General features: G+C 37.1%; 1 protein-coding gene across 4 annotated transcripts; it reads right to left on the minus strand.

Moving 5' to 3' along the window:
• On the minus strand, nt 1–27,814 carry LOC121327551 (MAP3K7 C-terminal-like protein). Of its 4 annotated transcripts, none has more exons than XM_041271632.1 (6): nt 27,802–27,814; nt 27,417–27,475; nt 25,811–25,887; nt 12,134–12,195; nt 6,460–6,575; nt 1–2,464 (listed from the first exon to the last, which is right to left on the minus strand). In XM_041271632.1, the coding sequence occupies exons 3-6, from the start codon at nt 25,878–25,880 to the stop codon at nt 2,284–2,286; spliced, it is 429 nt and encodes a 142-aa protein (XP_041127566.1). In that variant the 5' UTR covers nt 25,881–25,887; nt 27,417–27,475; nt 27,802–27,814; the 3' UTR covers nt 1–2,283. The 4 variants fall into 4 exon arrangements, with proteins under 4 accessions (XP_041127566.1, XP_041127567.1, XP_041127565.1 ...); XM_041271633.1 differs by lacking the exon at nt 27,802–27,814 and adding an exon at nt 27,579–27,795 and having other exon boundaries at nt 27,417–27,470; XM_041271631.1 differs by lacking the exon at nt 27,802–27,814 and adding an exon at nt 27,579–27,795.
• Between the last annotated feature and the right edge of the window lie 135 nt (nt 27,815–27,949).

Raw genomic sequence — 27,949 nt, forward strand, 5'->3', positions numbered from 1 at the left:
GTTGATTCATGGGGGATGTAAGCAGTTTGATTAGTTGATTCATGGGGGATGTAAGCAGTATGATTAGTTGATTCATGGGGGATGTAAGCAGTTTGATTAGTTGATTCATGGGGGGTGTAAGCAGTATGATTAGTTGATTCATGGGGGATGTAAGCAGTTTGATTAGTTGATTCATGAGGGGTGTAAGCAGTTTGATTAGTTGATTCATGGGGGATGTAAGCAGTATGATCAATTGATTCATGGGGGATGTAAGCAGTATGATTAGTTGATTCATGGGGGATGTAAGCAGTATGATTAGTTGATTTTCATTAATAAGCACTCAAGATGTTTGTGTCTTAGTTTTGATACATTAACATTATGCTTTCTCCTTCCAAAAAAACTACAGTGCTTGTAGCAAACAAAATAGTTCCACACATTTTGCATGACATGAACATCTATTTACTATATACTGTAGGTATGTAATGTGTAGTGTGTGGTTCTGACAGGAATTACCTAGGAAGTGCATTGTAACAGTATTCCCAGAAGACACCCACTACCCAGGAAGCTCTGTTAGAAGGCACTACTTAATTTTATGGTATTTGATTTTTTTTTAATTAAAAAAAAAAGGTACTGTTGCTTTTCTATCCCATCTCTGCAATGGACCATTTCCATTGCAGTTGACTGTGTCTGTTAAGTGCACACCTTTTGTCTACAGCCCAGTAACCAGGGTTCTACTGTTTAAGTAATATAATATAGTCATGTGATAATAACAATGTGTGAAAATAATACTATTGCATTTACGCTTAGTTTTTCAGAACTAACAGGCTGATGGGTATACTTCATGTAACCATAACTAAACTCCCAGAGAGACACCATCTTACTATTAATGTACTTACAGCAATATACTGCAATGGTGAGAACTGTTTAAAAATGTAAGGTTTGCAGAATACTGTTCTTTTGTTGATTTTCTATTATGTTTAGTATTATGTTTTCCAAAGAACATTAAAACATGTTGGTAACTGTGCATACAGTATATCTTATTTTAAAAATACATAACTGATGTCTACCAATGTATTATATTATATGGCCTACCAACAAATGGAAAACCTGTGCAGGTTTGTGGTGCTGGGGATGGGAAAATTGGTTTCTGGAGATACACTGTGTGCTGTTTGATTTAACAACAGCTAAGGACTTGTCAAAGCACATGAACAAAGCAGTTTTTTAAATTTATTTTAACCTAAGGTAATATACCTATAATTTTACATAATGCTGGAGAAATGCACATGAGAATGGCAAAATGCTATTTTGGCCAATATGCATAAAAATGAATCATTTATGACTCGTGTACAGGGTGAGTCATAATTCACACAACATTGTCGGAGCATCACGAAAACTGGAGGGTACACGGGGGAGGATATGCAAAGAAGAAATGTCCACGAGAGACACACCGAGATGCACCGCTTGGCCACCACAGGGTTGTTGAGCATTTAAGTAGAATGGAAAACAATAAAAACAGCAATGTTGCGAGAACTATGAAACTATATTTAACAAATAAATGTCAAGACTTAAAAACTTATTTTGCATCTTTGACTGCTGCAATTGATTTTACTGTCACACTACGAAGACAAAAATAATTTAGGCGGTCACTGAGATTTCAGAAGGATATCAAAATAATTAACACAATGCATCTAAATTCTACTGACCCATGTAAAAAGTTCTCTTGCTAGCCATTAAATAAAACTATACAAATATAGTACTGTAGGTTACAGTATTGAAAATTTAACCTGATAGAAAAATAGCTAAAAAGTAAAGTAACCTGTATTTGATAACATAATCCCTTAGTATGCAAATTTGTACTACAAATTAATTGCAATAATTGTCTTTGCTGTCTGAAACAGTGTTTTTTTAACTTCATGTTATATTTTTTTTAAGCAAGCTCTCCATTAGAAACAAGCAAATAGTTTTAGTTAAGTTTGAGACTATCCTTGATTGGCTCTTTTTAATTAGTAAAAACCAACATCTCAATCTGACAACTGGTGTACACTAAAACATTACTTTCCTGTATTTTAAAATATTGCTAGTAGTGTGGGCTAGTAGAATGTGGGACAGAGTCCCATATATCAAACATCTCTTATTGTAAGCATCATGTCAGCTCTTTCCCTTGTTCACTGCAGTGGCATGGAACTCGAATAGCAGTGAAAAGACCATTCACATCATAAGCTGAATTGTAAATGCATTTAAGAACATGCATGGTTCAGGCTGATCAAGACTGAAGCTTAACATTTAAATTGATGGAGCAGCAGGTTAAGATGAGCCCTGTCGTTTTTGATTCTGTACTCTGAGTATCTCGAGCTGTTCACTGTAGTGATTGTGGCACGAAATAAGAGTCTGATTCTCTTCAGCCAGCTCCCTGAACTCCCTTTCCAGTCGAGCAGCATCCAGGTTCTCCTTTTCATCATCATCCAGCTCAGCCATCAGCTTTTTCCTAAAGGAGGCAATAAAAACATCAGAATGCACAACTTACAAAAACAAATACATATATAATAGTAAAGCATAGTACATCCTAAAATATACATAGCCTAAATGAATGTTTACAAACACTGTTTATTTGTGACACCAAGAGATACTGACCCAATCATAGGCACATACAGTACCCAGAAACACCACTCTCCTGACTACAAAATACAATATTGTAGAACATTAGTAGCAACAAAATTCTGTTTTCTATAGCATGAAAAAGCTTTCTAAGCCAAGCAGAAATCACATACAATGAAGTCTGAAGGAGTGATACACAAGGCTTACCTCTGTTCTCCGTGCTTTTTGTGTGATAATTTTTTTTGAAAGCATGAAAAAACATGTGTAAAATGCAAAACTAAAACAAACTCAGTAGTGTACCTGCACATTACACACACAGCTTCCAAATATGGGAATAATTTATTTCAGTTTACTACATTAAAGAACACTTTTCTGCTAACAGTATGTCACATGGGTATACTATTGAATTTTTACCGGAGGCTTGTTATGATGGCGATTGCCGTGTGTATGTGCAGTGCACGTCTCTCAGTGTGCGTCCCTCAGTTTAAATGTAAAGTCATGATGTATCTAGTATTTCTGGACTTCATAAGTCATATATACTCATTCATATCTTAGTAATACACCAGCAAGTAAATTGGAAGTATATATTAAATTTACATCTACAAGCCTCTTGCATTAAATTGGAGATAGTGTAACTAATAGCTCTGCAGATTATTGCAATATCTAGCATATGCGTTTTCAGGCATTTGTTAAATTATTATTGAATTCCTGACTGACATGTATGCTGCAATATTTAAAAAAAAGACGACAAAAAAATGCACTATCTTCCTGTTGCAATTTAGTTTCAGTTGTGATGGAAAATACAGCAGATCTTACAGACTTTGATAGAGGCAAGAACAGGTTTACCATGTTATCCATGTTTTGAAGTATACTTTACCAGCATTATACTTTGCAATGCCTTCACTGTGCTTTACTACAATTTGCTATGCTTTTCCTATTGACATTGCCATTTGAAACCTTGTGAAACAGTTCAATTATCAAACAAAGATTGTTTTTCAATTTTTGGCAAGGAATCTGAACATGGTGCATAAGGTGCATACAGAGTTTGTAAAATTTGCATAAACTGCATATTTGCAAAAACAGGAGCTTTGTTTGGCAAGGGCAGGCTCTGTTACTCATGTTCACTCATGTTGCATTATTAAAGGCTCTTGTAATCCATGGCAGCAGCTGACCCTTCCTGAAATTACACAGGAAATGTGTAGTTTACACACATTTATTAATCTAAAAATCGTGTTGACTTATTAAAACTTTGTACAAAAGAATAAATACTGTAAACAGGAAATATCTGCAGCAGCTTAATTTTGTGCATGTCTCACTGCGGACATATTTATAGAAACAAATGTGATCTATACCTATACTCTTTATTAACTGAATTGCGTAATTATGTTAATTTTGTGGCATTTCAATTTTGCGGAGTTATTGAATATTTCTTACCAGCAAATATTTCATGTTTTTCTATTTGCTAGAAGCTAATATGATTATCAACAAAACTTTTTTACACCCACGATAAGTGTTAAACCACAAAGAGAACACTTCAGTGTTAATATTTAATGTGTGCTGAACATTTGGATAGATGTAGGCTACAAAGAACAAGCATTTAAGTCCAGACTATAATATACAACTCTGAGAACGTTATCACTCTTTTACTTTTCTTATCAAAGAGGCTATTGTGGTGTGGTACTTTATCTACAAGCCAAGTACACTATTCATTGTTTATGTACACAGACTGTCATCACACAGGGGCAGCTGTTTAAGGCAGCTCTCCCATTCTATGCATTTTGAAAAGGCAAAAACCCCAGTACAGTGATAACGTAACTACTTTTTAAAGCCATACCAAAAGTCCTGCTTTGTTTTAATAAAGGCAATTTTAACACAGATCGTGTATGCTTTTGATTGTTTTCTAATGTACATTAAATGTATTTATGAAAAATTCACATTTTGGATAATTAAAGCATTGATTCCTCTATGTATAAAAAATCATGAAACATTTTGGGTCATAAATATATTTAGAGTACATAAGAAAACACGCAATACTCCTTAGCCTATACTGTTGTTCATTTTTTTTATGTATTTAAAAAATAATAATAATAAAAAAGAGAGATGTTTGAACTCAGGTCTATGGGTTTATAAAGTATTGACGTTACCACTATACCAAAGCTGTTGTCTTTTCATAACCTTATATAATGGGAGATCTGTTTTGAAGGAAGATATGTTTCTGTAGTCACTGTCTCCCTGTGTGATGTCATAGTCTATGTGCACATCAAATCTGCCTCTGGGGTCTACATAGTGCTTTCCAACCATCATTTTTTAAATTCTAAGGAGCTTGTGTCAAGTCAGTGAAGTTTAATACAGTGTTGTTGTGTTTTTTTAATGTGTGAATACATGATATTTTCTTATCATTATTGATAAGACAACTGCTTTGTTAACCTTAGCTGTTATCAGAGGATGCAGAATTGTGTAAGACAGACATGAATCAGCAAGCTCCAAGTCCTACTTAAAACTAATAGCAAAACTAGTAGTTTTCAAGAACATCTAAAAATGGGGAGATATACTGTGTTTGTTTTCACACACTGACACTGCTCCACAATAACAGACCATGATACAATCCAGCAATGTAACTAAACAACAATTTACATATAATCGTTACTGGTGTGTGGTTTTGGTTTTTTAATGCATATGCCGTCCCCTCCCAACAGGAAGTCTGACAAGCAATATGCATCGAGTCTGTGGTGTTTTCCTGTCCAAACATTAAAATTAATGATATGATTTGATTTGTATTTATTTTTTATTTTGCAATGATTACAAGCTATTTTTAAGTGCCAGTAAAGGTTCAGACCAAGAAGTAATTTGTTAACATCAGGAACAGTATGTGCAATGACAATGCATACTCCCGCTTTGTCATCCCAACCCCTTAAGATTTTTCAGTTGCATCAGTTTTGCATTTTCATTGTGCTAATGTCCTGTTTATTTGTCTGTTTCTGCTGCAATAATGGACTAATTAGAGCTGATCTGGGAGTTAGCTTTGTTTTGTTCTCCTGTGCCTTATAGGAATGGCCACCACAATAAATCCTATGGAGGGTTTGGATAGTAATTATTTACTATTTCATCTTGTAATTCTATAGTTGAAACTTAATTTAAAGCTTTCTAATACAACTATATTTGAAGTATTTTCATTTTAATTGCAACTGTAATCTGACAATACATGGTTCAACGTGGTATGATATATATACCATATGCAATTGTAGCATGTGGAACAGGATGCAGCCAGTTTGATATTATTGATATGATAGAGATTATCTAGTTTCATGTCACCCCCCCCCCCCGACACACACACACACACACTTTTTACAAAAATGGCTAAGCATATACTTTAGAGTTATATTTTATAAAACACACTAGATTCACTCATGACAGTGACAGTTACAGATCAGTGGTTCCCAAACTGTGGTTTGCAAAATGTCCCAAGGTGGGTCTCTGAACAGGGTATCGCTAACACATACAAATATATGTACGTATACATACAATAAGAGTACTTATTTTAATTAAATAAAAACAAAACAATCATTGGATTTGTCTTTTTATAAAGAATTTGCTTGACAAACCCCCACTCCCCTTATGCAAGAACTCAACCACAAATTCAATGAGTCATATTATTAGGAAGCACATCAGAAACAACATCAAAAGAATCATGCTGCCCCAACTGCACACCATATGGTTAGTACTAGTTATTGTGGTAAAATTAAAAAAGGTTTTTTACTCAATTTCAATTATCAATGTGAGACTAAAGGTAAGAGCGGGAAACTTATTAGTCTCACCGTACACACCTGTGCTGCTTACTGTATTTGGCAGTGCTATATTGTAGGAGGCTGTAATGTGATTACTTACTTGCGTTCTTCCAGTAAAGCCATTTCTTTTTTAACGTCACAGAATTCTTTGGCCATTTTGCAGTGGTCCTTGAAGACTTGCACAGATTCCACGGAAGCATGACATGGAGGCAATGGCTAAATAAAACATAAAATAAATGTTGTGTGTGTGTAGAGATAATAAAACATGTTTAGAAGCAGTTGCAGTTTCTTATTCTTTTTATTCAAGATATCCTAGCACATAACACAGGCATATTTGGCATTATATGCAGAACAGTATGATTTAAACTACCAATATTAGGGCAGGGTTTGCACTTTAGCACTTTCAAAACAGTTTAGCACCAATTTTAAAAAATGATTTGCACCCCTGTACTGCTATGGTGCAGCTTTCTTGAACTGGGTTTACAAGGACGTTGTAGGCCATGTTGAAGGACCGCAAGTGCAGCCTGCCTTCTTTGGCAACCAAAAAAATGTAATAAAAAAAGAGGGACACAAAACAAAAACCCAGACATAGTTACACAAACACCAACAAAAACATACCAATAGTTTTGTACTATCTGTTGAACATTGTGAGTGCATATATATTGATATACATATAATACATATACATATATAATATATACACGGTTTCCCACAGAAGGTTAGCTTCAGCAATTTAGATCTTTATAGTGGTCTACAAATGAAGGTAAAATCCAGCACTTTATGTTAATGATATAAAAAGTATATCCAGTCAAAATGTTTTGTAGAGTTCATTTTCAGAATACTGGTAGTAAATCCTCAATAGGCTACCCTACTCGCCCACATTTCCCACTAATAATAATAATAATAATAATAATATATAATAATAATAATAATAATAATAATAAAACATACCTGAATTCAAATTCCATTGTGACAGTGCAAGGCTTTCACCAATAGAATACTGTCATATTTTTTGTTATTAGGGATCCAGTATACCGGTAGCCTATATGAGTTCAACACATTCCTCAGTAGACGGTAGTTCACAAACAAGACCTTAACTGCTAAAGTCTCGTGAACATATGGAATGGCTTTCGAACTTGTTGCCATGCCATGCTTTTTAGCGTGGGAAGGTGATTTACCCACCCTTTTAGCACTACTTTTTTTGGCAGTGTACTTTCTATATCATGAGGCATGTGCGTGGATGTGCGTGCTACGTCACATTCTCACGACAGAGGAGAGACAATTTGGAGTTTCTAAACTGTAGGTAAACCTTGCATGACTCACCCTGCACTCCAAGCAGCAGTGCTTTACTCAGTTATTCACTTCTAAACTATTCCAGACACATGACATGTCTGAAGCTGGTTTGGGATAGGATCTAACTGCAACTGGGGTTAGGATGTAACTACACTTTTCTGTGACTAAATAAAACAAATACGAAAAAAAACTGGTTAGATAGTGGATGGGCATAACCAAAATTGCACATATGGTGTTATAGGTATGGGATACTATAGTACTTTATTTCCTAACTTTTTATACAGCCCTATTTTTGTCTGTTTTGTGTAGTACAAGCAGTTATTATGTATCAAATGAAAGGCCACAAAATGGACAACAGGGTCAGACATACTATATGTGGTACAGACCAAACTAAATGTGAAAAAATAGATAGCTTTCCAAGAAGAATTATGTTTGACAATGTTATATTTTTTGTAATCATATGTTACTGTACTGCTAAAATTCAAAAGGATTTCTTTTTTAATCCGATTTGTTGAAAAATGAAACAAATCGGATAAAAAGTAACTGTTTTATTAACATTTTTACCAAATCAGTACTATAACAACTCAGCTGCTGTCTACTTGCAGGTGAATGCTTTGGCTCTGTAGTGAGACATTGGACAGCCTCAAACCTGCCCTTTCAGAATTGTATGCTGGATATTGTATGTCTGAGTGCCTGAGTTATATGCACGAGTTATATGCCTCTCCCAGGCCTGAACCATTGCATTCTAATTGCAGTTTTCTGTAGGGCAAGTATGACATCATTAGAAGCTACCATGCTTGCAGTTTTAAAAGAAACAGAGTTAAAGGCACGAAACGAAACTTACAGAGCCGAGTCCTGTCATGTGACTGGATATTGCTGCTCTAGAAAGAGTCCAAAATTATTTCTGGGTTTAAAAGGCATTTTATATGCAGACAGCCTTAAAAATTTGTATCTATTCAGTCTTGAACAAAAAAGACTGATCTGATTCAAGCATTCAAAATTCTAAAAGGTATTGACAATGTCAATCCAAGGGACTTAATCGACCAAAAAAAAAGTGAAGTGAAGATTAGATAAAGGGGGCATTCAGAACAGAAAATAGGAGGCAATTTCTTACACAGAAAATCATGGGAATGTGGAACCAACACCCCAGTAATGTTGTTTAAGCTGATACCCTGGGATCCTTCAAGAAGCTGCTTGATGAGATTCTGGGATCAAAAAGCTACTAACAACCAAACGAGCAAGATGGGCCGAATGGCCTCCTTTCGTTTGCAAACTTTCTTATGTTCTTAACCCTTGACTTTAGTGAACTGCAGTTTTGTCTAGGAACATCTGATCTGGACAAGCCCCAAGCCTGCTCTTTCAAACAAGGCCTCAACCAGAAGGCTGGTTACTATGGTGCCTGACAAAAAATGCACGGAATGTCAATAGAGCTGAGTGTAAAGAGTTAAATCCATTGCACTGTTCTAAATAACGGGTTGCAGTCCCAAATAATAGTCAATTTACACACAAAAATACACGCACAAATACACACACAATCACACGTTCTGAGTGAGTGGTTTCAGTGCAAGTAGTGAAATATACTTTAATTTGTTGTCCAGGCTTGTGCTGGCCTTAAGTGACAGCTCCTGGATCGTGTTTAGTCATCTATTAATCTCAAATCAAGCACAGTATTAGCAACGACAAAACAAACAAACACTCACGATATTATCACGCTCCTTTCTGGTTGGTCCGTAACCATAACAAAGGAACAAATCACCTCGCTACATCCCCTTATGTACCATCAATCGCACCCCCTTAGATAACGATTGCAACCACTCCTCCAATCCGCGGCTGCCACATCACTTCCGTTCCGGGTACCATAGCTCCGCCCCCATTCTAGATGGCCAACTTCCCCCTAACCCTGGAAATTAACTGTCTGGCCACCCAATCCAGGGTACTCTGTTCCCTTTACCAGCACCATCACCAAGAATCATGCTGTCTTTGTCACAAGGACTCAGGGAGACAGTGTGGAATTCTCGATTTAAGGTTTATTGATAATAAACAGAGAATTCCTGTTAGGGGCCGGAACTCACGCCACCAAAATAATAAACCATTTTATTATTATGTTTCTTGCTGTCACTGCCACTCTCGTTGTCTTTCTCTCTCCTCTCCCTGTCACTCAAGCATCACCTTATATATCCTCTCCTCATTTCTCACTGCTGTCCAGCTCAACCAATCAAACCCATAGTCTGCAGTCCCCCTTTTCCCGCTACTAATTAACAGCGTGACCTGTTCCCCTTACAAAATATATAACATAAAAGACAAGGCAAAATGGGACAGACAAAAAGTCCTGCAACGATGCAATTGTCCAGCTTGTTACAATAATAATAACGACAACAACAACAACAATAATAATAATAAATAATAATAATAATAATAATAATAATAATAATAATAATAATAATAATAATAATTTTACACTTAACTACATAATAAGTCTGAAATTCCTTAGAGGGTTTCTGGTGACATATAAATGAGCACTTAGCCACCAAAACACCACAAAACAATATTACAGACAGTGCCCTGCCCTGCCACAGTTGTGTAAATCGAAGGAAAAAAAATCCCATTTAAATGCATCAAGATTTCAGATTGTAACACAACAAACTGTGAAAACGTCCAAGGGGAGTGAATACTTCCTATAGGCACTGTACTTAATTGAAATTGGTGCTAGAATAAATATAGAATGAATAAGAATAAATATAATGTGTTGTTTAGATGCCGTGGATTCTAATTAAGGGATATATAATTAAACAACAGATTGCTAAAGAATTGATTACGATTTCTTAATATCCTATTCATTTGAATTTACTGAGTTTGTATTTTGATTTTAAAAAAATCAACAATGGTACATGTCTACAGACACTGTAAACATGTACCTTTCATTCCTGTGTCTTCCTGTAGGAAGTGTGAAGGGGCACAACTAGCAAGCATCAAGTCTGATTGGCCAAATGAGCAGTCCAGATACTATCCATGGCTTCATCTTTATAACGGATGTAACGGATTGTAAGGTTTCCATAAAGTGTCAGTGCAGCATTTACATGACCTGACACTGTAGTTAAACTAGCCTCAGTGGAAATGTTTATTTTTAACATTTCTGTTGTTCCTCATATAAAAGCAGAAATGAAGTCCAACAAAACACGGGGGACTTGCCAAAGTCCTACATTTTCCATTTGTTGTAATAATGCTTTTACCAAGTGTCTGAACTGGGCTTGTGAATTCACCAATTAAAAAAACAGGAAAAAAATGTATAGTTTCATTATACAGTATAATAAAATTATTTATAAATTACAATATATTATGTTCTGAAAACAAATTCCACAGTATGTTAGAAATGATTAAAAGTGTCAATACATTTCAATGACCAGAATAAATAGTGCATAAATAGGCTTGTTTGATTTTAATTAAATAATTTTTTTAGTTACGTTAAATATTGAACTATTGACAGGATCTGTATATGACCTGACCCCAAGCAGGCTGTCCTAAAGTTAATATTTTTGGTACAGTACTTTACACTTGAAAAGACCCCTGCCCACCGTGTGGAAGCTATTTGCCCAGGGCTTCTCAAACTCGGTCCTGGGGACCCTCTGTGTCTGCTGGTTTTCATTCCAGCTGAACTCTCAATTACTTAACTATACAGTTAATTGAACTGATCATTTGTTTAATTATACCTTCTTACTTGTTTTCAGCTCTTAAACACTTGCAGATTTCAAGTTAGCTACAACATTTTATAAGTAACTTGAACTCTGCAACTGTTTAAGAGCTGAAAACAAGTAAAAAGGTCTAATTAAGCAGACTATCAGTTCAATTAAGGGTTTAGTTTAGTGACTCAGAGCTCAGTTGGATAACCCGTAACTGACTTGCAACCGGGAGATCAAGCTTTAGGGAGCAACTTAATATGGATCGATTATAACACTTCTCTTAACCAATCCATTTTTCTTTTTGTTATATCATTTTCTGTTTCAATCATTTACATCCTTACATGCCACGGGGTCAGAGCGCTGCAGAAGAACAGGTTACTGAAGACATTTAAGGGCCCTTTAACTTGTGAGGTTTAAAATCCCTTTATTACTGCATCCAGTCAAATAAGAGCTCATTCAGCAGCTGCAAGCCCTGTGTCTGTGCTGTTTATACAACCTTGGCCATAAAATCCAAAAGAAAGAAGCCAGATGAAAACAATTTTTCAATCTCAGCTGACATTATGCTATGAAGCCAAACTCCTTTTGTGTGGCATATGTAGTATTCACCAGAATTAACAAGTAGTTACCATTCACCGAAGTTCAGTTTCATGTTAATAAACAGTCAAATATACTATAGGAAAATATAACCATATAAAAATAACAAGATATCATAAAATGTTACATAGCTGGCTTTTTAAGTCTTAAATATTTATACAAAAGGTTCATCAACATTTCTTTTTTCTGATAAGAATATCTCAATTATACCTGTAATTGCTGGTCAAGGTCTGGAAATGCCAATGGAAATGAGTTGTCAGGATCATTCAACTCTGAAAAAATAAATTCACTTTAAAACCAGATTCATTATGAATGCATAAAATGAATAATCTCTTGTGTTCTTATTTTCCTACAGCAGATTCAATGGAACAAATTATCAATTTTGACAAATCTATTTACCTGTAGATTTTTTTTTTTTTTTAATGACTGTAAAAACACACTGCACTTTGCTTGTGGCTTGCATACATAACCGTCGAACCCACGTTTGTCAATATTGTATGTGTTTGTGTTTGCCATGCAAACCTGAAAAAACTATGTTAATATAATGTTAAGTTTGTGACACAAACCCACAATACTGCGTTTTACATTACAACAATCTTAACTGAGACATGTTCTACCCAGGCATAGACAAGGAGAGTGGAGTCTCCCCTAGTGGGCACATGTGTAATAGTCAGCATTAAACCAGTGATTTATGTATTTAATGTATACACCACATGTAAAACTTAATCTTTTTCAAATTTTCCATTATCTTTGAACAAAGTAAATCTATTTGTTGATTGAGATACAGCTGTGAGGCCTGTACTGTAATTCACTGGTGAATATAAGCAGTCTTCCCTTGACCGCGTCAGGGAAGCAGAGTGCTCCAGTTCATGTTTTGTAAGATCACCATGCCAAGCATTGCTGATAGTCTTTCATGATAAAAAGCTGAGCAAAGTGACAAATTAATCTTACGTTCATGAGACTACAGCAATGAAGGTCCCGTTTGTGACATTCTGATATAACTAAAGTTTGTACAAAGCAATTTTTTATTAACAAATGAGATCTGCTGGAAGTAGCCCTGGAAAGCTTCTTTGACCAAACAGGAAAAAATAAGCAGACAGTTAGAGGGGTTTAGAGACCTCTTCATTCAGTGGTTTAAAAAAAAAATTATATGACATGATTTATTCGAGTTTGAAATTATTGCCATGACTCATAAAATGATAGTGCTTTATAGTTTAGTTGTTTTAAGCAAGATTTTAAAAAAACCATTACAGCTGCTACAAATAAAACAAATACGTAGCCCTTTGCAATAAATAAAAAATAAATAAATAAATAACAAAGCCCTTTGCAAAGTTAGGTCATCTGATAGCTGACTGCTTTTAAGTTTTGTCCCTTAGCAATAAGATACAATTCATTGTACATTAGCCTCAATTAGGAACTATCATGGGTAACTAATAAGGGCAAAAAAGTCACTTTTGTACCCTAAAATGTATTCAATTAGCATAACTGTATTATTCCTTCAGGCTACGTAGAGCACCAAGCTTTAGCGACCACCTATAGAGTTGAAGTAGAATCTCTTAAACCTAATTGAGCAAGATTTGTTTTAGAAGTTCGTGGGACAGGAGCAAGGGCTACAAGAAGTAAGCCCTGGGACTTGAAATAGGAATTCTGTGCTTGTGACTTTAGGAAGATGACATGCTTTGCTCTTGGCTCGTGGAGAGCCGCCCTCACGGAGGTGAGACCGAACTGATCGGCCTCTAAAGCTGGGAATCAAGTGTTACTTTCCCAAAAGGGGAAATGAAAAGAAGGATAGTGGATACATTTAAGAAGACTAGAAGTCACCCCGATTAACAAGATGAAAAAAAAGTTGTTAGTAAAGAATACAGGGTCTCCCCCTGGCTCAGAACCACCCTTTCTTAGGTGAGACCGAACCGATCGGCCTCTATGCTTCCCCCAAGGGGAACACAGTGATAGAAAACAGATTTGAGAAAGAGTGCAGGGATTCCCCCTGGCTAAGGGAGAGCCGCACCCTCAGAGGTGAGACTGAACCTATCGGCCTACAAGACTGGGGAGCATGTGTGCTGCCCCCAGTGGGAACCTGAAATGATAGAGCGAGTGTTAAGATAGATTTGGCCGGGGGTCCCTCTGGCTCTCGGAGAACCTTCCTCTTGGTGGTTGAGGCCAGCTCGGCGGGGCCTGTTGGGAAGTGAACGTCACTTGCCCCTAAAAGAGGACCCCCGGCTTCCTGCATCTGTGCCACCAATGTAAAAAAAGGAAGGGTTAGTAAAGAAACATAGGTTAATTAGTGACAATCAATACTGGAGATTTTTTTAAAATTATATTTTTTTATTATACAATTAAGGACTAAACTCACCGCTCAGCGGAAAGGAACCCCCACCCCTTGTTGGAGGAACCTCTGGTGGTCCCAGCAGAGAGATGGCCCCCACGCCGGGCAATATTCTGTTTGGCTGAATAGATAGAGAGTGCCTGATATCTGATAAGGTACTGGTTAACGTTTGCTTTGGCTGGTTTGTTTTCTGTGCCCATACAAAGGAATAGGAGGATAGATTTGAGTTCCCAGGAAGAGGAGCAGCTTGTCCTTTGCATGAATGAGAAACAACAGAATGACTTCCTGGTTGAACAGAGAAGACGATACCTGATTTCGATTGTAGAAGGGAGTGAGGGAGGACCAGCCAGTTGCTTAACAGGAACAGGAGGATGGAGCAAGGGCGAGGAGATCGAGAAGGGAAGAATTTAACTGAATATCAGATTATTGAATAGAGGAACAGTCAGATGGAAAAGATGAACTGAAGGAACCAGGTCTGATTGGGAGATCTATAGGCAAGAAGGAGCATCGGCAGTCTTAGTTACACCTGGAAGGTGACAGGCTTGCATCAGGAAATTATTTTTAACATAAATCCAGATAAGTCAGCAGAGGAGTTGCATAAGAGCGGAGAAGATAATTCCAACAAAATCAAGGCAGTTGAACGCTGACTGTGAAGAAGGGCATGGGTGTCCGCAGGGGAGGGCAGGGGAGGGCAAGGCCCCCCCCCCCCCCCCCCCCCCCCCCCCCCCGAATCCGAATTTACAAAGAAAACCTTTAGATGAGTGGATGAGTGGTAACCTACCAGGACCAGGCACGTAAGTGACTTCTAAGAAGAATATTAAGTTAATTTAACTCTCTCACTTAGTGGTACGCAGTAGTACAGAGGAGTCATCTATTCGGGTGATGGTATAATGTTTTTTAAAGCTATTGGAAAACCCACCAAGCTGATCAAAAGGATACCAAGCTGGCTGTCCTGCTCAAAGGCAGGGCGGACTGTCCAGGGATTTCTTTTTTTTTTTTTGGCTTGTGGGAAATAACTTTCAGTAGTGCAGACTACGGGGGCAGAAAGGCAGTGCAACCTTAAGAACTCACAAATTCAGACAACCAGGAGCGCAAAGAAAACCTGACCAGTAAGGTACCTTATTAGATCAAATAATTTTACTCTGTATTTGTTGATGTTCTTTTGTCTGAATTTGAAAATCGGAGTCAATATGGAGGCACATTTACAGTATTGGTTTTCATCAGATTTTGTTGTTGTGGCTGATTTATGGGCACATATACAGTATGTGCTTTACCTTTCTGCTGCCTTTATAAAAATGTAAACTCTGATTTGCTATGCTTTTACTCACAGATTAAATTCTACTCTATACAACTGTAGAGTGTGTCGGGTATTACAGTAAAAACTGCAATGTTAATTATAGTGGCGCGGTACCACCACAGGGTTGAGTAGGCACTTTATTGTTAAACACCAGTTTTTGCACTTTAATAATTTCGACCCCGTTAAATGTACTGACATGACATTTTGTATAGGTGGTCTTGTAGGGTACATCTCATGACATTGCCGAATTCATTCCAGGCAAAATGTGCAGTTTTTGAGATCTTTTTTGTTTTGTTTATTTTTTTTTTAAGAGGCCTAAACCTGAGAAAGTTTGGAGTTTTAACCTGAAATTTTTAGGGTAGAAATAGAATTGCCCAAAGATGGTGCTTTTACTGGTAATACCAGTAATATTTGGTGTTTAAAAACACTGCATTTATAGCAAAGTTGTATAAATGTAAAATGGTGAAACATCAGGCCACTTTCAGATCTGTAGTTCTATGGGAGTGTTAAACAATGAAAGCTCTCAAGAGTTCACAGCACACAGCTTTCCAGGACATTTGGTGTAGAAATGCCTTACATCTCCCAGTTTATTCACCACAGATTGTATTCTGTATGTGAAATAATTTAATCTTTTATATTTGACATCAGATGGTATATATTTTATTTTATTTTTTTTTTAATTATTCAACAAGAAACTATGATTTTTTGTGAATACTGACGGTGTTCTTGAAAAGCAGATTGCTCTAGCTAAAGTGTATTATGACATCACTCATTAATATGAGGGGCTATTTTATACTTGTGTTTGTTTATTCTTCTTCTATGAGTGTGCAAGAAACTTAAAGTATTTTTTTTTATTTCACAAAGGGCAACATTTACAAAGATAAATACATCTGTATTCATGTTGTACTTTTTGTACCTTTTTGTGCATTGCATTTAAAGCATCTAATTTTAAATGCATTTGCTTGAAGCAGTGTATTACCAGTAAATCAAATTTCGTACAATGTGAGTGCCCAACTGCTTTGCTTTGATGGTTTTTACAACAGTTTTTCTTTTTAATTTTCTGTTCATTGTTATATTCTGTGGAGGCTCTGTGGTCTAGTGGTTAAAGAAAAGGTTTGAAACCAGGAGGTTCCTGACTTTAAATCCAAGCTCAGCTGCTGACTCACTGTGTGACCTTGAGCAAGTCACCTAACCTCCTTGTGCTCTGTCTTTAGCATGAGGTGTGAAACCAAAGTCCTATTCTAATGAACCTGCAACCGTGATTGCTCACATAGTTAACAGCTTAGCCTCTGTAAGTTGACTTGGATAAATGTGTCTGCTAAATAAATAAATAAACAAATTAATCAATAAATAATATTATATACAGGTAGTCCTCGCACTTACGACACAATTGGTTTCTGAAAGTCACGTTGTAAGTCGAAGCGTCGTAAATCGAAGCACATTTTCCCATAGGAACAATGTTATAAACTGGGGTTACGTTCCTGACGCTTCAGCCAGATAATATAGTTTTACAAAAAATGACCCGTTATATTGTACTCATGCAAATATGTATTAAAATCTTTACACTCAGCCCGGTGATTACACGTATATTACTGAGACACCTACCTGGCTTGTTTAACAGTACAGACTAGGAGCTTTCCAATGACGTATTCAGTGTGTATGTGGTACTCCTAGCAGGAAATACGAGCGCCTAAAGTTAAGTCCCTCATCATGTGACAGAGTTCGCAGCTTAGGTTTCGTTTTGAGCCCATTGCTCTTATCAGACATTGTTAACAGCAAATGAGTTTAAAAATAAATAAATAAATCAAAAATTAAAAAAAAAACAGTTACAGGCATAAAAAAATTAAAATTAAAAAAACGCTATTATGAGTCAAAGCGACCACGGCAGGTACTGCCGTTCGGACACCAAGCATGCGCACATGACGCATGGCTCAGGCCTCGTCGTGTCGTAAATGCCGTATCGATGTCGTAAAGTCGAAGCAGGGTAGTAATGAAAAAGAGTTGTAAATGTCGTGCGTTGTAAGTCGAGGATCGCCTGTACAGCTATTATAATTATTTATTATAAATAACATGTTTAAGCAGGAAACTTCTGCAATATTTTTTTTATACTTTTTACCCAACTCACTAAGTTGAGTTTAAGTTTAAACTGAGTATAATGAAATAACTTGCTGCTGGCCGTTTCCAAGATTGTAATACTGTACCTCTAGTTAGGTGTGTTAGTGCTCCGGCTCTGAGACACACAAACCTATGCGTGATGACTGTCTTAGTATCTTGCTGTTTGTTTGTTTTAAGTAGTTCATTTAGGCTGGAGCAGTGTGGGGCAGTGGAGCATGCACTTCATTACTGTAATATGTCAGTAGGTGGCATTTTTGTAGTTTACACTTCCTGCTCTACTTGGTTGTGTTTGTTGTTCTTTGCAAAGTATATTTACAGTGGCTCTCAAAAGTATTCACTCCCTTGGGTGGATTTAATTAGGAGTTTTTGCCACTGATCAACACAAAAAATTGTCTGTTTTGTATTTGTAATTAATTTAGAACAATTTGAGGATTTTATTTTTCACTTTGACATTATGGACTTTTGTGTTGATCAGTGGCAAAAACTCCTAATTAAATCCATTTTGATTCCATGTTGTAACAATAAAATGTCAAAAAGTCCAAGGGGGGTGAATACTTTTGAGAGCCACTGTATAATTGTTTCAAGTATGTTGATGAAGCACACTTTATGACTGCTTTTTTCAACTTTTATTCCTACATGTTCCTGTGTGGTTAAAATAACTATATAGATGTGGAGACAGTAGCTAACATGTATTCTTAAATTCTCCTTACTGTGCAGCACAGTCTGTGCTCCTGAATTAAATAAAGATAGACAAGTGTAAACACAACCTGAAATTTGAAAAGGATCTCTACTGCCATCCAGACCTTACCCCAACTAGTTTTAAACACCTTGTCCCCCCCTAGAATTAATTATGCGGACACCCGTAGAGAAGGGAAACATGGGTTTTGGGAGTATTCATACTGGGGGCAGTCACTCAGACATGGTGAAAATAATGAAAAAGCATTAGACATTAACAAGAAACGAGAGGAATCTTGGAAGGAGAAAGACATCCAGTAATTGCAGCAGGAAGAGTGATGAGTGTTGAGTAGAATACGAAGAGGGCATCACATTGGCTCTGACGCTTCCGGTGTGGGGGACGGGAAACAGGTAGAGATTGCTTCTCCTCATCATGCAACAGCAAACCCTACTGGCCAGACACAGAGCACATTCAGAGAGGATAAAAAGCAGGGCTCATCTCTGCTTTCTGGGATTGGTAGCCCACCCATCTCTGCTCTGGTTTGCTTGCCGTAAAAGTGACTGGCTTTAGGTTTGTGAGATCGGAGGACGCTCACATGCTATCTCATGATTCATTGCGCATATCACTACAGGCACCATTATGTGAGTCCACTCTGAGGTGGAAGGTAACAAAGCATGATCAGACAGCAGAAGAAACATTTCTACAATTTATTATTTTGTAAGATAATTTATTACCATAATTATAGGGAAGTATTGTAAGCCAGAACGAGAAGTTGCTGTGAATGAGGAGCGTGGCAGTAATGAAATATTTTAGTAAGAATGAATGTGTTGCTACTAATTCTGCAGCCTAAATGAGTCAGCAGGGCTGATGTAGCAGGCTCAGGATTGTACATCAAGAGCACAACAAAACAGAGGACGGCGGAGTATAAGCGGGGCCGTGAAACCGAGAGAGGTATGGCAGAGCCTACCAAAACAAATGCATAAAAACAAACATGGGCGAACCGTTGCTATTCAAGTTTTTCACAACCAACGCACCGAAAAATGTAACAATATAAGCGAAAGCCTGGCGATGCGTAGGGAAGCACAGAAGGTAGAAATGAAAACAACAAGTGGGGTCTGCTGCATTATGTGAGAATACACAAACAAGAATAAGTGTTCGACCCAAGGCTTAAATAGGGAGGTTAATGTATGCATTGGCTGGATGAACTAAGGAGGAGCCCCTGCTCCTGACCCTTGAACCACATTTAATGGTTACAAAACAAAAACATGAAAAAAAAAGTGGTTCCACGAATTTGTTCTAAAGACAAATATGGGCTTAACTGAAAGACTCACATAACGAAGCTCCAGAAAGTTACAAAAAAACCTGTGTGGATTCTACTGAGAAATGGGTTGAACTTGTATGGACTACCGATACTGGATCCCCAATAACAATGACAACAATAAAATATGTAACCACATTCTATTGGCAAGAGCCTTTTACTGTCTTTGCAGAACTTAGATTCATGTATTTATTATTATTATTATTATTATTATTATTATTATTATTATTATTAGTAGTAGTAGTCGTAGTAGTATAAGAATTCTATGTAGTGGCAAATGTGGATGAGTAGGGTAACCTATTGTAGATTTAATACCAATATTTTGAAAATGTGCTGAATTAAACATTTTGAATAGGGATAATTTTTTATATCATTAACCAAAAGTGATGGATTTTAGCTCTGTTTGCAGACTACCCTAAAGGAGTATTGCTGAAGCTACGGTTCTGTATGTTATATATGTATGTTTATAATAGGTTTATTATCTCTATAGATGAAGCCCCCTTTTTCACAAATAATACATGGGTAGTACATCGCACTTTCTTATGGAATGTTGATTTTTTTTATTTTATTATTTTTTTTTGTGCGTGTGTAACGCTATCTCTGGATTTTAGTTTTGGATCCTGTGCTTTTTTTATAATATGTTTTTGGTGGCAGGCTGCACTTGCGGTTGTTCAACACAACCTAAAAACTCAGTGGAAACCCAATTTAAGAAAGCTGCAAGATATCAAGAGTTGCGCAAGGCCAAATTATAACTGAGACAGATTCATGGGAGGAGAAAGACATCCAGCAGTAATATTAATTAGGACATTTGCACTTGGAAGGAGAATTTCTCCCCCTAATAGAAAACTACATGGAAACCAAGATTACCCGTGAAGTACTACCAAAATAGCGTGAGAAAAAGGTGAGACTTTGTGAACAGGATGGCTTTGCAGGGGTGACGTCAGACTAGAAATGCAGACTCCAAACAATGATGAATGGCGGTGAATCTGTGACGCTACGACGTCCAGAGTTTTATTGTAAATAAAAATAAGAAACAAAAAGGTTTAAACAAAACACACAACTGAAAAGAAAGGGCGCGTTGGCCAAACAAACAAAACGGACAACACTAAACAAGACAGTGGACGAACCCAACAAACAAGTACCGTGCTGGCACTTCCAGCACACTGTAGCAATTGTTATTTTTCACTCCCCTTCTCTCCCCCGTTCTCCACTCATGAACACACAACCCTGAGTGAGTGAAAACACGCAGCTCTTATGCAGCTGTACCAAGACTTGATTGCTAATCAATCATTCAATTGGAGTCTCGGTACAACTGCATGTGAATTAATAAAAATGAAATTCCCCGTGCTCGCATTTGTATTTTACCTGCAAGTGAAGTGCTGTGCAATCCTCGTGCCTAAATACAAATATACATTTTAAACACTTGTGCTTGTAACATATATTTATAGCCTGTGTATTTTATACATAAACATCAACATTAACACACTACATACAACATAAAACACTGATAAGCATAAAGGGGCGGGATGCTCCACCACATATGCCCGCCTTTATTAGGCCCATAAATCGATGGATTTCACTGACGTTCTTAGGCTCGTTCATCTGAGTGAGTGCTTTGATTTTATCTGGGTCTGCTCTGACCCCTGCTCCATCAATAATTTGGCCTAAGAATTTGACTTGATTCATCGAAAACTCACTTATTGTTAAGCGTTAATCCGGCCAGTTCCAGGGTTCTAAGGACTGCAAAGAGGTGTTCATCATGTTGTTCTTGTGTAGCTCCATACACCAGAATGTCATCCATTTGGCAGAGGACCCCCTCCAGCCCCTCTAGGAGTTGAGACATCCTCCGCTGGAAATGTCCAGGAGCTGAAGAGATGCCAAATGGCAATCTTTTTAAACAGAACCTCCCAAATGGTGTAATGAAGGTTGTGAGTAGCTCTGAAGCTGCTGATAAGGGAATCTGCCAGAATCCAGATTGAGCATCTAGTTTTGTAAATACTTTGGCATCCTCTATTTGTCCAAGTGTATGCTCTACACAAGGTAATACATGTCTCTCCCTATGAACATTTTCATTCAGTCTGGTAAGGTCTACGGAGATCCGCAACTTCCTGCCTGGTTTGGGAACCACTACCATTCCTGTGCACCATTCTGTCGGTACCTCCACTCGTGAAATGATGCCCATCTGTTCCATATGGCTGAGCTCTGCTTTCACCTTGGTAAGTAATGGGAGGGACACTCTTCTTGGTGTTGACAAGGCGAAAGGTTGTGCGTGTGGCATAAGCTCAATGTGGTATTCCCCCTCTAGCTTAGAACGAAACATTCTTGGGAACTTGTGCCTGACCACAGATTCTTGATCAGTGAAAACTGGTTCCACATGCATTGGCTCTGTTCTCTTAACAAGACCTAGAGCTCTAATGGCAGGGCGACCCAGAAAGGCTGTACGCTGGTCACGAACAACATACACTTCTTGTAGTGTTGTCAACCCCCCCTGCTGTCAGAGTTGTAGAGAATTTCCACCTCACATTCAATGGAGCTTGACCTGGTACCTGTAAAACTTTGTTTGTTTTGCTGAGTGATGCAGTCTGAAAATCTTGATAGAGGGATTCTGGGATCACTGTCACACCAGCGCCTTGAACTGTACATTGCAACCACATAAGGTGAGTATGATAAGCGATGGTGATTCCTGTTAATTGGTCCCAATGGATCCAAGGAATGCAATTTCTGTGTCTCTTTCATGCAAAATTTCTGATACTACTGATCTAGATCTACAAACAGCAGCAAAATGTCCGTTCTTCTGGCACTTTCTGCAGGTAGCCTCCTTTGATGGACAGAGCTGCTTGCTATGAGGACTTCTCCTACACCAAGAGCAAGTTTTAATGTGTCTGTGGGGTTCTCTCCACTGTCCTGGCCATGCGTGCGTCTCTCTATCTTGTGTCCCTTGTGTTTGCTTTGGGTGCACTATTTCCATCTTACTGCCTGTATTGGAAAACTTTCCTCTAGCAGATATTGCTTCAACCGTTTGCTCTGCAGCAAGTTGTTTTATAATAGAGACTGTTGCTTTCTTAGGCCCCATTCACATTTGGCTGATATTCAGTTTCCCGGTACGATTCGTTTGAGTTTGGAACGTTTGCCCTTAAGTGTGAAAGCTCCAAACATTCACGGGAACGATTAAAACGAACCGTCCCGAGACCACACGAAAGAGGTGATCTCGGCATGGTTGCATCCGTTCTGGGGACAGTTCGTTTATTTTTGCTTCAGTGTGAAAGACAAATGTTCTCAGTTCAGTTGCGAATGTCAAGTGTACCAAAGTGTCAATTAGTTCAGTAACTGATGTAATTCAATTGGAATTAAAACCAGAATAATCTTGTATACAATAGTAATATTGCCATCATTGTAGCATACCTTGAAATTGAAGATGTCACTTCATGGAGATGAAGAAAAGCATCCCGTTGCCTCTTGTGCAGCTGTAGAAATATTGTACTTATGCTTTAGCTAACTGTGATATCGGATGGTAAACTTTAAAAGTTATATTTTTAAAACGATTTAAAATAAACTCCACATTTAAAACAATCGAGAATAAATAATATTTAACTATGTCATATATGTTATATTAGGTGGGCCTATATAATAAACAAATGATAACTTGAGATTTGTTTTTGTAGTCGTGCCAGTAGCTGAGAGACTACAAACTCCGGGTGAGATTTTGTGCAAACAGCAGATCCCACAAGAAGATAGTCTGAACACAAAGTAGGCTATAATAATAATACAGGGTTTTATGTCATTCGCGCTTCTCTCGTGCACAGGTTTTATTTTCATGGTAGTTTTACTTTAATTTGTAAATTCTGTGACGTGAATACATTTTAATCAAGATGCGTATTTGTCCCAGTGCTATAAAGAAAACAATTGTGTTCGGTTTTGCCAAGAACGTAATATTGCTACTGCATCATATAGATCAGCTGCATAAGGACCTTTCTACCACAGAATAGAATATGTTAAAAAAAAAAAAAAAATGCATGCGAGAAGTGGCTTATCAACAGTGTGCAAAACGTTTTATTATTATATTAAATTATATTAAATTAAGGCTGCCAAATGTTAAATTCATATGTTTTTACGTATCATGTATCAAACTGTACCGAGTTTTGTTTTAGTTGCTACAATTGCAGATGTGTAATGTGAAAGGGAAGTGTTCTTGGTACACTTGAAAAGATGGAAGTGAGCTCAGTACATTTCCAAGTGTACTCAGCACACATCCAGTGTGAAAGAGAAACGATCCAAGGAGGTTTCCCCTGAAAAGCGCCGAGCACACTTGGTAAGTGTACCCTACTTGGTACACTTACAAGTGTTCCCAGTGTGAAAAGGGGGTTATACTCTTACTTTGGCGGGCCAGGTTCTTTGCCTTTTCTAATGTAAGTTCTGGATCCATTTGTAGTTTCTCAAACAGTTTCATATCTGTAAGTCCCTGTGACAAAGTGCCCACCCCTGTGTGTATTTTCTGTTATATGTTGCGTGTGGTGTGTTAATGTTGGTGTATAGTCATTGGTACACAGGATATAAACGGGTCTGTGCAACACGAGTGTTTAAAATGTATATTTGTATTTAGGCACAAGGACTGCACAGCACTTCACATGCAAGTAAAATGTAATAATATGTGAGCACGGGGAATTGCACTTTATTAATTCATGTGCAGTTGTACTGCGACTCCATTTGAATGACTGATTACCAGTCTAGTCTTGGTAGAGCTGCATAAAAGTAGCATGTTTTCACATACTCGGGGTTGTGTGTTCGGTGAGTTAGGTAAGAAGGAGGTAATTAATTAATATAATAATAATAATAATAATAATAATAATAAAATATACATTTCAGTTATATAGCGCTATTCATGAAAGCATTCCAGGGTGCTTTACAAAAGAAATATAAAACATCCGGTGTCTAATATATAATCCAGCTACAAATAAACAGACCCAAACAAATACATTTCAATTGCTTGACAGCTCTAATTATTAAGTTAAACTTTTATTTTTGTATTTTAATTACATTTATTTACATTAAAACCTGCAATCCTGCTTTTACTAAGATGTGATGATTAATTAAAATACTTATAACTGTGCTTGAATTTAACTTACCACTATACATTTCAAATGAAATCTTAAAATATACCTTGTACAATGTTTTTTCCCCCCATGGTCCGTTATTTATTTGTCACCCTGTATAATGCTTGTTTTCCAGCATAGCGCTGTGGTTGGATTCTTTTTGACAAGACAAATCCATATATATTAGATATAGCTGCAGACAAACCATCCAGAAAAATCCTATCAGTGGCCTTTAACTTAAATATCTGTCTTTATAGCTGCAGACAAACTCGTCAGCAAAAGCCTCTCAGAACATAAATATCTGTAATTTTGCTGAAATTCCTAATTGTCTGTGCTAACATCATAACTGAGCTGTAGCATTGTATCCATGTCTAAGTGAGACAGTGGAGTTAAGTATAGGCCAGTGTTCTAAAAGCAGATGGATGAATCATCCGCCATGTCAACGCTACAGCTGCTGTCCAAACATTTGGCTGAATAGTGGTAAAACATTTTGACAGAAATACAAGACCAGGGTCTCCGAGAGTAGTTAAGTTTATATTTGTTTTTAAAATGCCAAGCTTGGGACTCCCAAGTGGCGCATACAGTAAAGGCGCTCCACGTGGAGTGCAGGATGCGCCCTATAGCCTGGAGATCACCAGTTTAAGTCCAGGCTCTTCCACTGCCAAGCATGGACAGGAGCTCCCAGGGGGCAGCACGCAATTGGCCAAAGAACAAATATCCAGCAAGTACTTTCTACAGAGAACAATATTATGTAAATAGATATTTAAAGCAAGCTAACATCCTCAGTAACATGTTACCTGTCCCTGTGGTTAATTATCTACCACACTGCTTCTTCAGACTTTTAGTGCATAATTAGACCAACTTTCTTATTAAATACATACAGTATTTTAAACAAATGTTCAGCATTAATTGTAGAGAGCAAAACAACATCTTGAAACCAGGAGATACATTTTTAGTATTAACATGCCTGGTTGCATAGGAGGCCTACTGCATAAGGAACCTTTAATCATAAAAGTGAATCTTAGTTGACTGATTAATTGTATATGACAAAAGATTCAAACTTACCCGTGGAATCATTGAGGCTAAAGGCTATTTGGACCGATTTATCAGCGGGTACCCTCGATGTGGTGATCATGTGGGCCCTAAAATGAAAGCAATATCTTTTGTTGTAATAAATATTTATATACGTATTTATTTAAATTATTTGTAATTAAAATAATGGTAAATTTCATTCAGCATTCAATAGATATCCATTTCCTTTTTTTTTTTACCTTAGTCTCTCATATCGATCTCCATGTTAGTCTTTTTGCTACTTACTGAGACAAGAACCTCTACTGTCTTTTGTTCAAAAAAAATCACAGTAGAAATTGCTCATACATATATTTGTTTCTGAATAATGAAGAATGACATGTAAAAGAAAAGCAGCATTGTGTTGCAATATGCTTTTCAAGCATGTACATGCCTCTTTAGTGTTTTATGCATATGGCTATAATATTACTATTAGGTATAAATTTACTAATTCTGCCTATTTATTCCTAAGCTATAAAAAAGATCTGTACTTTGAGTAATTCAATCAATGTATAACTGTACATACCTGTGTACACCTCTTTCACTTAAATTAAATGTTTTACATTGTTCTGTGATTATTACATTAAGTAGATGTGATCTATCACTTTAGTTTTGAAGGGTTGGAGTTACCTTTTGCTGCTCCAGCTAGGTAGCGACTGACCCTTTAGGTTCTACTGTAGAAATTTGATGGAAATAGATAATAAATAGAAGTGCTCAGACCAAAATGTAACAATTGAAACATACTAGCTCCCCATGAAATTTGTTCCAAGGTTAGACTTATGTTCAGTGTTTTTCTTTCACACACCAGGTTGTGTGCTAATATGCACTGGCCCTGATTTAAACTGCAGCAGGACTTATTAACTCCAGCCTAATTAACACCCTATTTAAATGATAAAAAGGACACACACTGTTTTGGTTAACACCATGCTGGTGTAACAGTGTTTGTTCCACCCAGTGAAGTGTTAACCAACAATGTAACTTCTCCGGAATTCCCTCAAAGATAACAAGGTTCATTTTGGAATAGATAAAAAAAAAAAATAACAGCCAAGATCGGCAACTTGGAACAGCTAGGATATAAACCTGTGCTCCCTCGACTGCATGACACCCTGCACACCACGTGGTTGAGCTTTTAGAGGTGAGCCACTCTGGCACCCTTTGATACCATTTAGTGATTAGTATTGGGTTTTAAAAGTATTTTACAACCTAATTTTTATTTTGCCCCTTTTACAAACCAAATGTTACACTTTAAATATAATTAAGTTTCCTTTAAGTATTTTTTTTTTAAAAGCACAGAGTGTATTTAGGAAGTTGAAAATCAACCCATCTTGTTAGGAATTATTTTTTCAAGCTCATTCATATTAACATTTATTAGGTACATCTCTAGATTATTTTTTTCATTATTTTTAAACATTTACATATACATTTTAGACTCATTTAACCAAATTAACTATTTTACAACCAAGATAGGAATCAACATTCACCAACATTTTTTGGTTGTAATGCATAATATATACTTATTATTTAAGTTTCTTATAGAGACAGGATGACATTAAAATAAAATGTAGCGCATAATAAGACCATGTTTTCACATCTATTATCTTACCTCACGCAGTTCAACTTCTGCACATGTAAAAACCAGGGCCAGCCTCTGTCTTGTCTACCCTTTAACAGAGAAAAGATTAAATAAAAGGTTGCACCTGCTGCACAGCCACAAGCTGTCAGTGGTAGAAAAGCAGAAACAGCTGTTAGGAGAGCATGGTGCTACCTGCACCTCCCTTAGGCTCCACACTCCCCAGGATTTCCTCCTTAGTTCTCTTGGGTCACTTTTACTCTTTCACTCCTTTCTCCTTTGTGAAAGTGTGGAATTTGTTTCCTGTCATAATGGCAACTCCAGAGCAGCAGGGAGAGAGTACCATGCAATATATTTACATTAGGCCAGCATGCAATACAAACAGTCCTTTACAGCAGAGGAATGTTTTGAGCATTACCCTGTCGGTTGGTTCCAGCTAAATGGCTCAGATAGCATGACTCCAGGCAGCAAAAATGTCTATAGCTCCAATCAGCTAAGAGTGACATAGCCAACTTGGACCGGAGGCAACTAATAACTATGAAATGATGCAGCTTACCAGAATGAGG

Source organism: Polyodon spathula, chromosome 15 (genome assembly GCF_017654505.1).
Source record: "Polyodon spathula isolate WHYD16114869_AA chromosome 15, ASM1765450v1, whole genome shotgun sequence".
Lineage (NCBI taxonomy): Eukaryota > Metazoa > Chordata > Actinopteri > Acipenseriformes > Polyodontidae > Polyodon > Polyodon spathula.

Excerpts from the sequence above, each read along its gene's own strand:
- LOC121327551 (XM_041271632.1), bottom strand. The coding sequence starts at position 25,880 with ATGATCACCACATCGAGGGTACCCGCTGATAAATCGGTCCAAATAGCC. Across the intron at positions 6,576-12,133 it reads ACCTTGACCAGCAATTACAG|CCATTGCCTCCATGTCATGC; the intron begins GTATAATTGAGA and ends TGTTTTATTTAG. Across the intron at positions 2,465-6,459 it reads GCTTTACTGGAAGAACGCAA|GAAAAAGCTGATGGCTGAGC; the intron begins GTAAGTAATCAC and ends TGCCTCCTTTAG.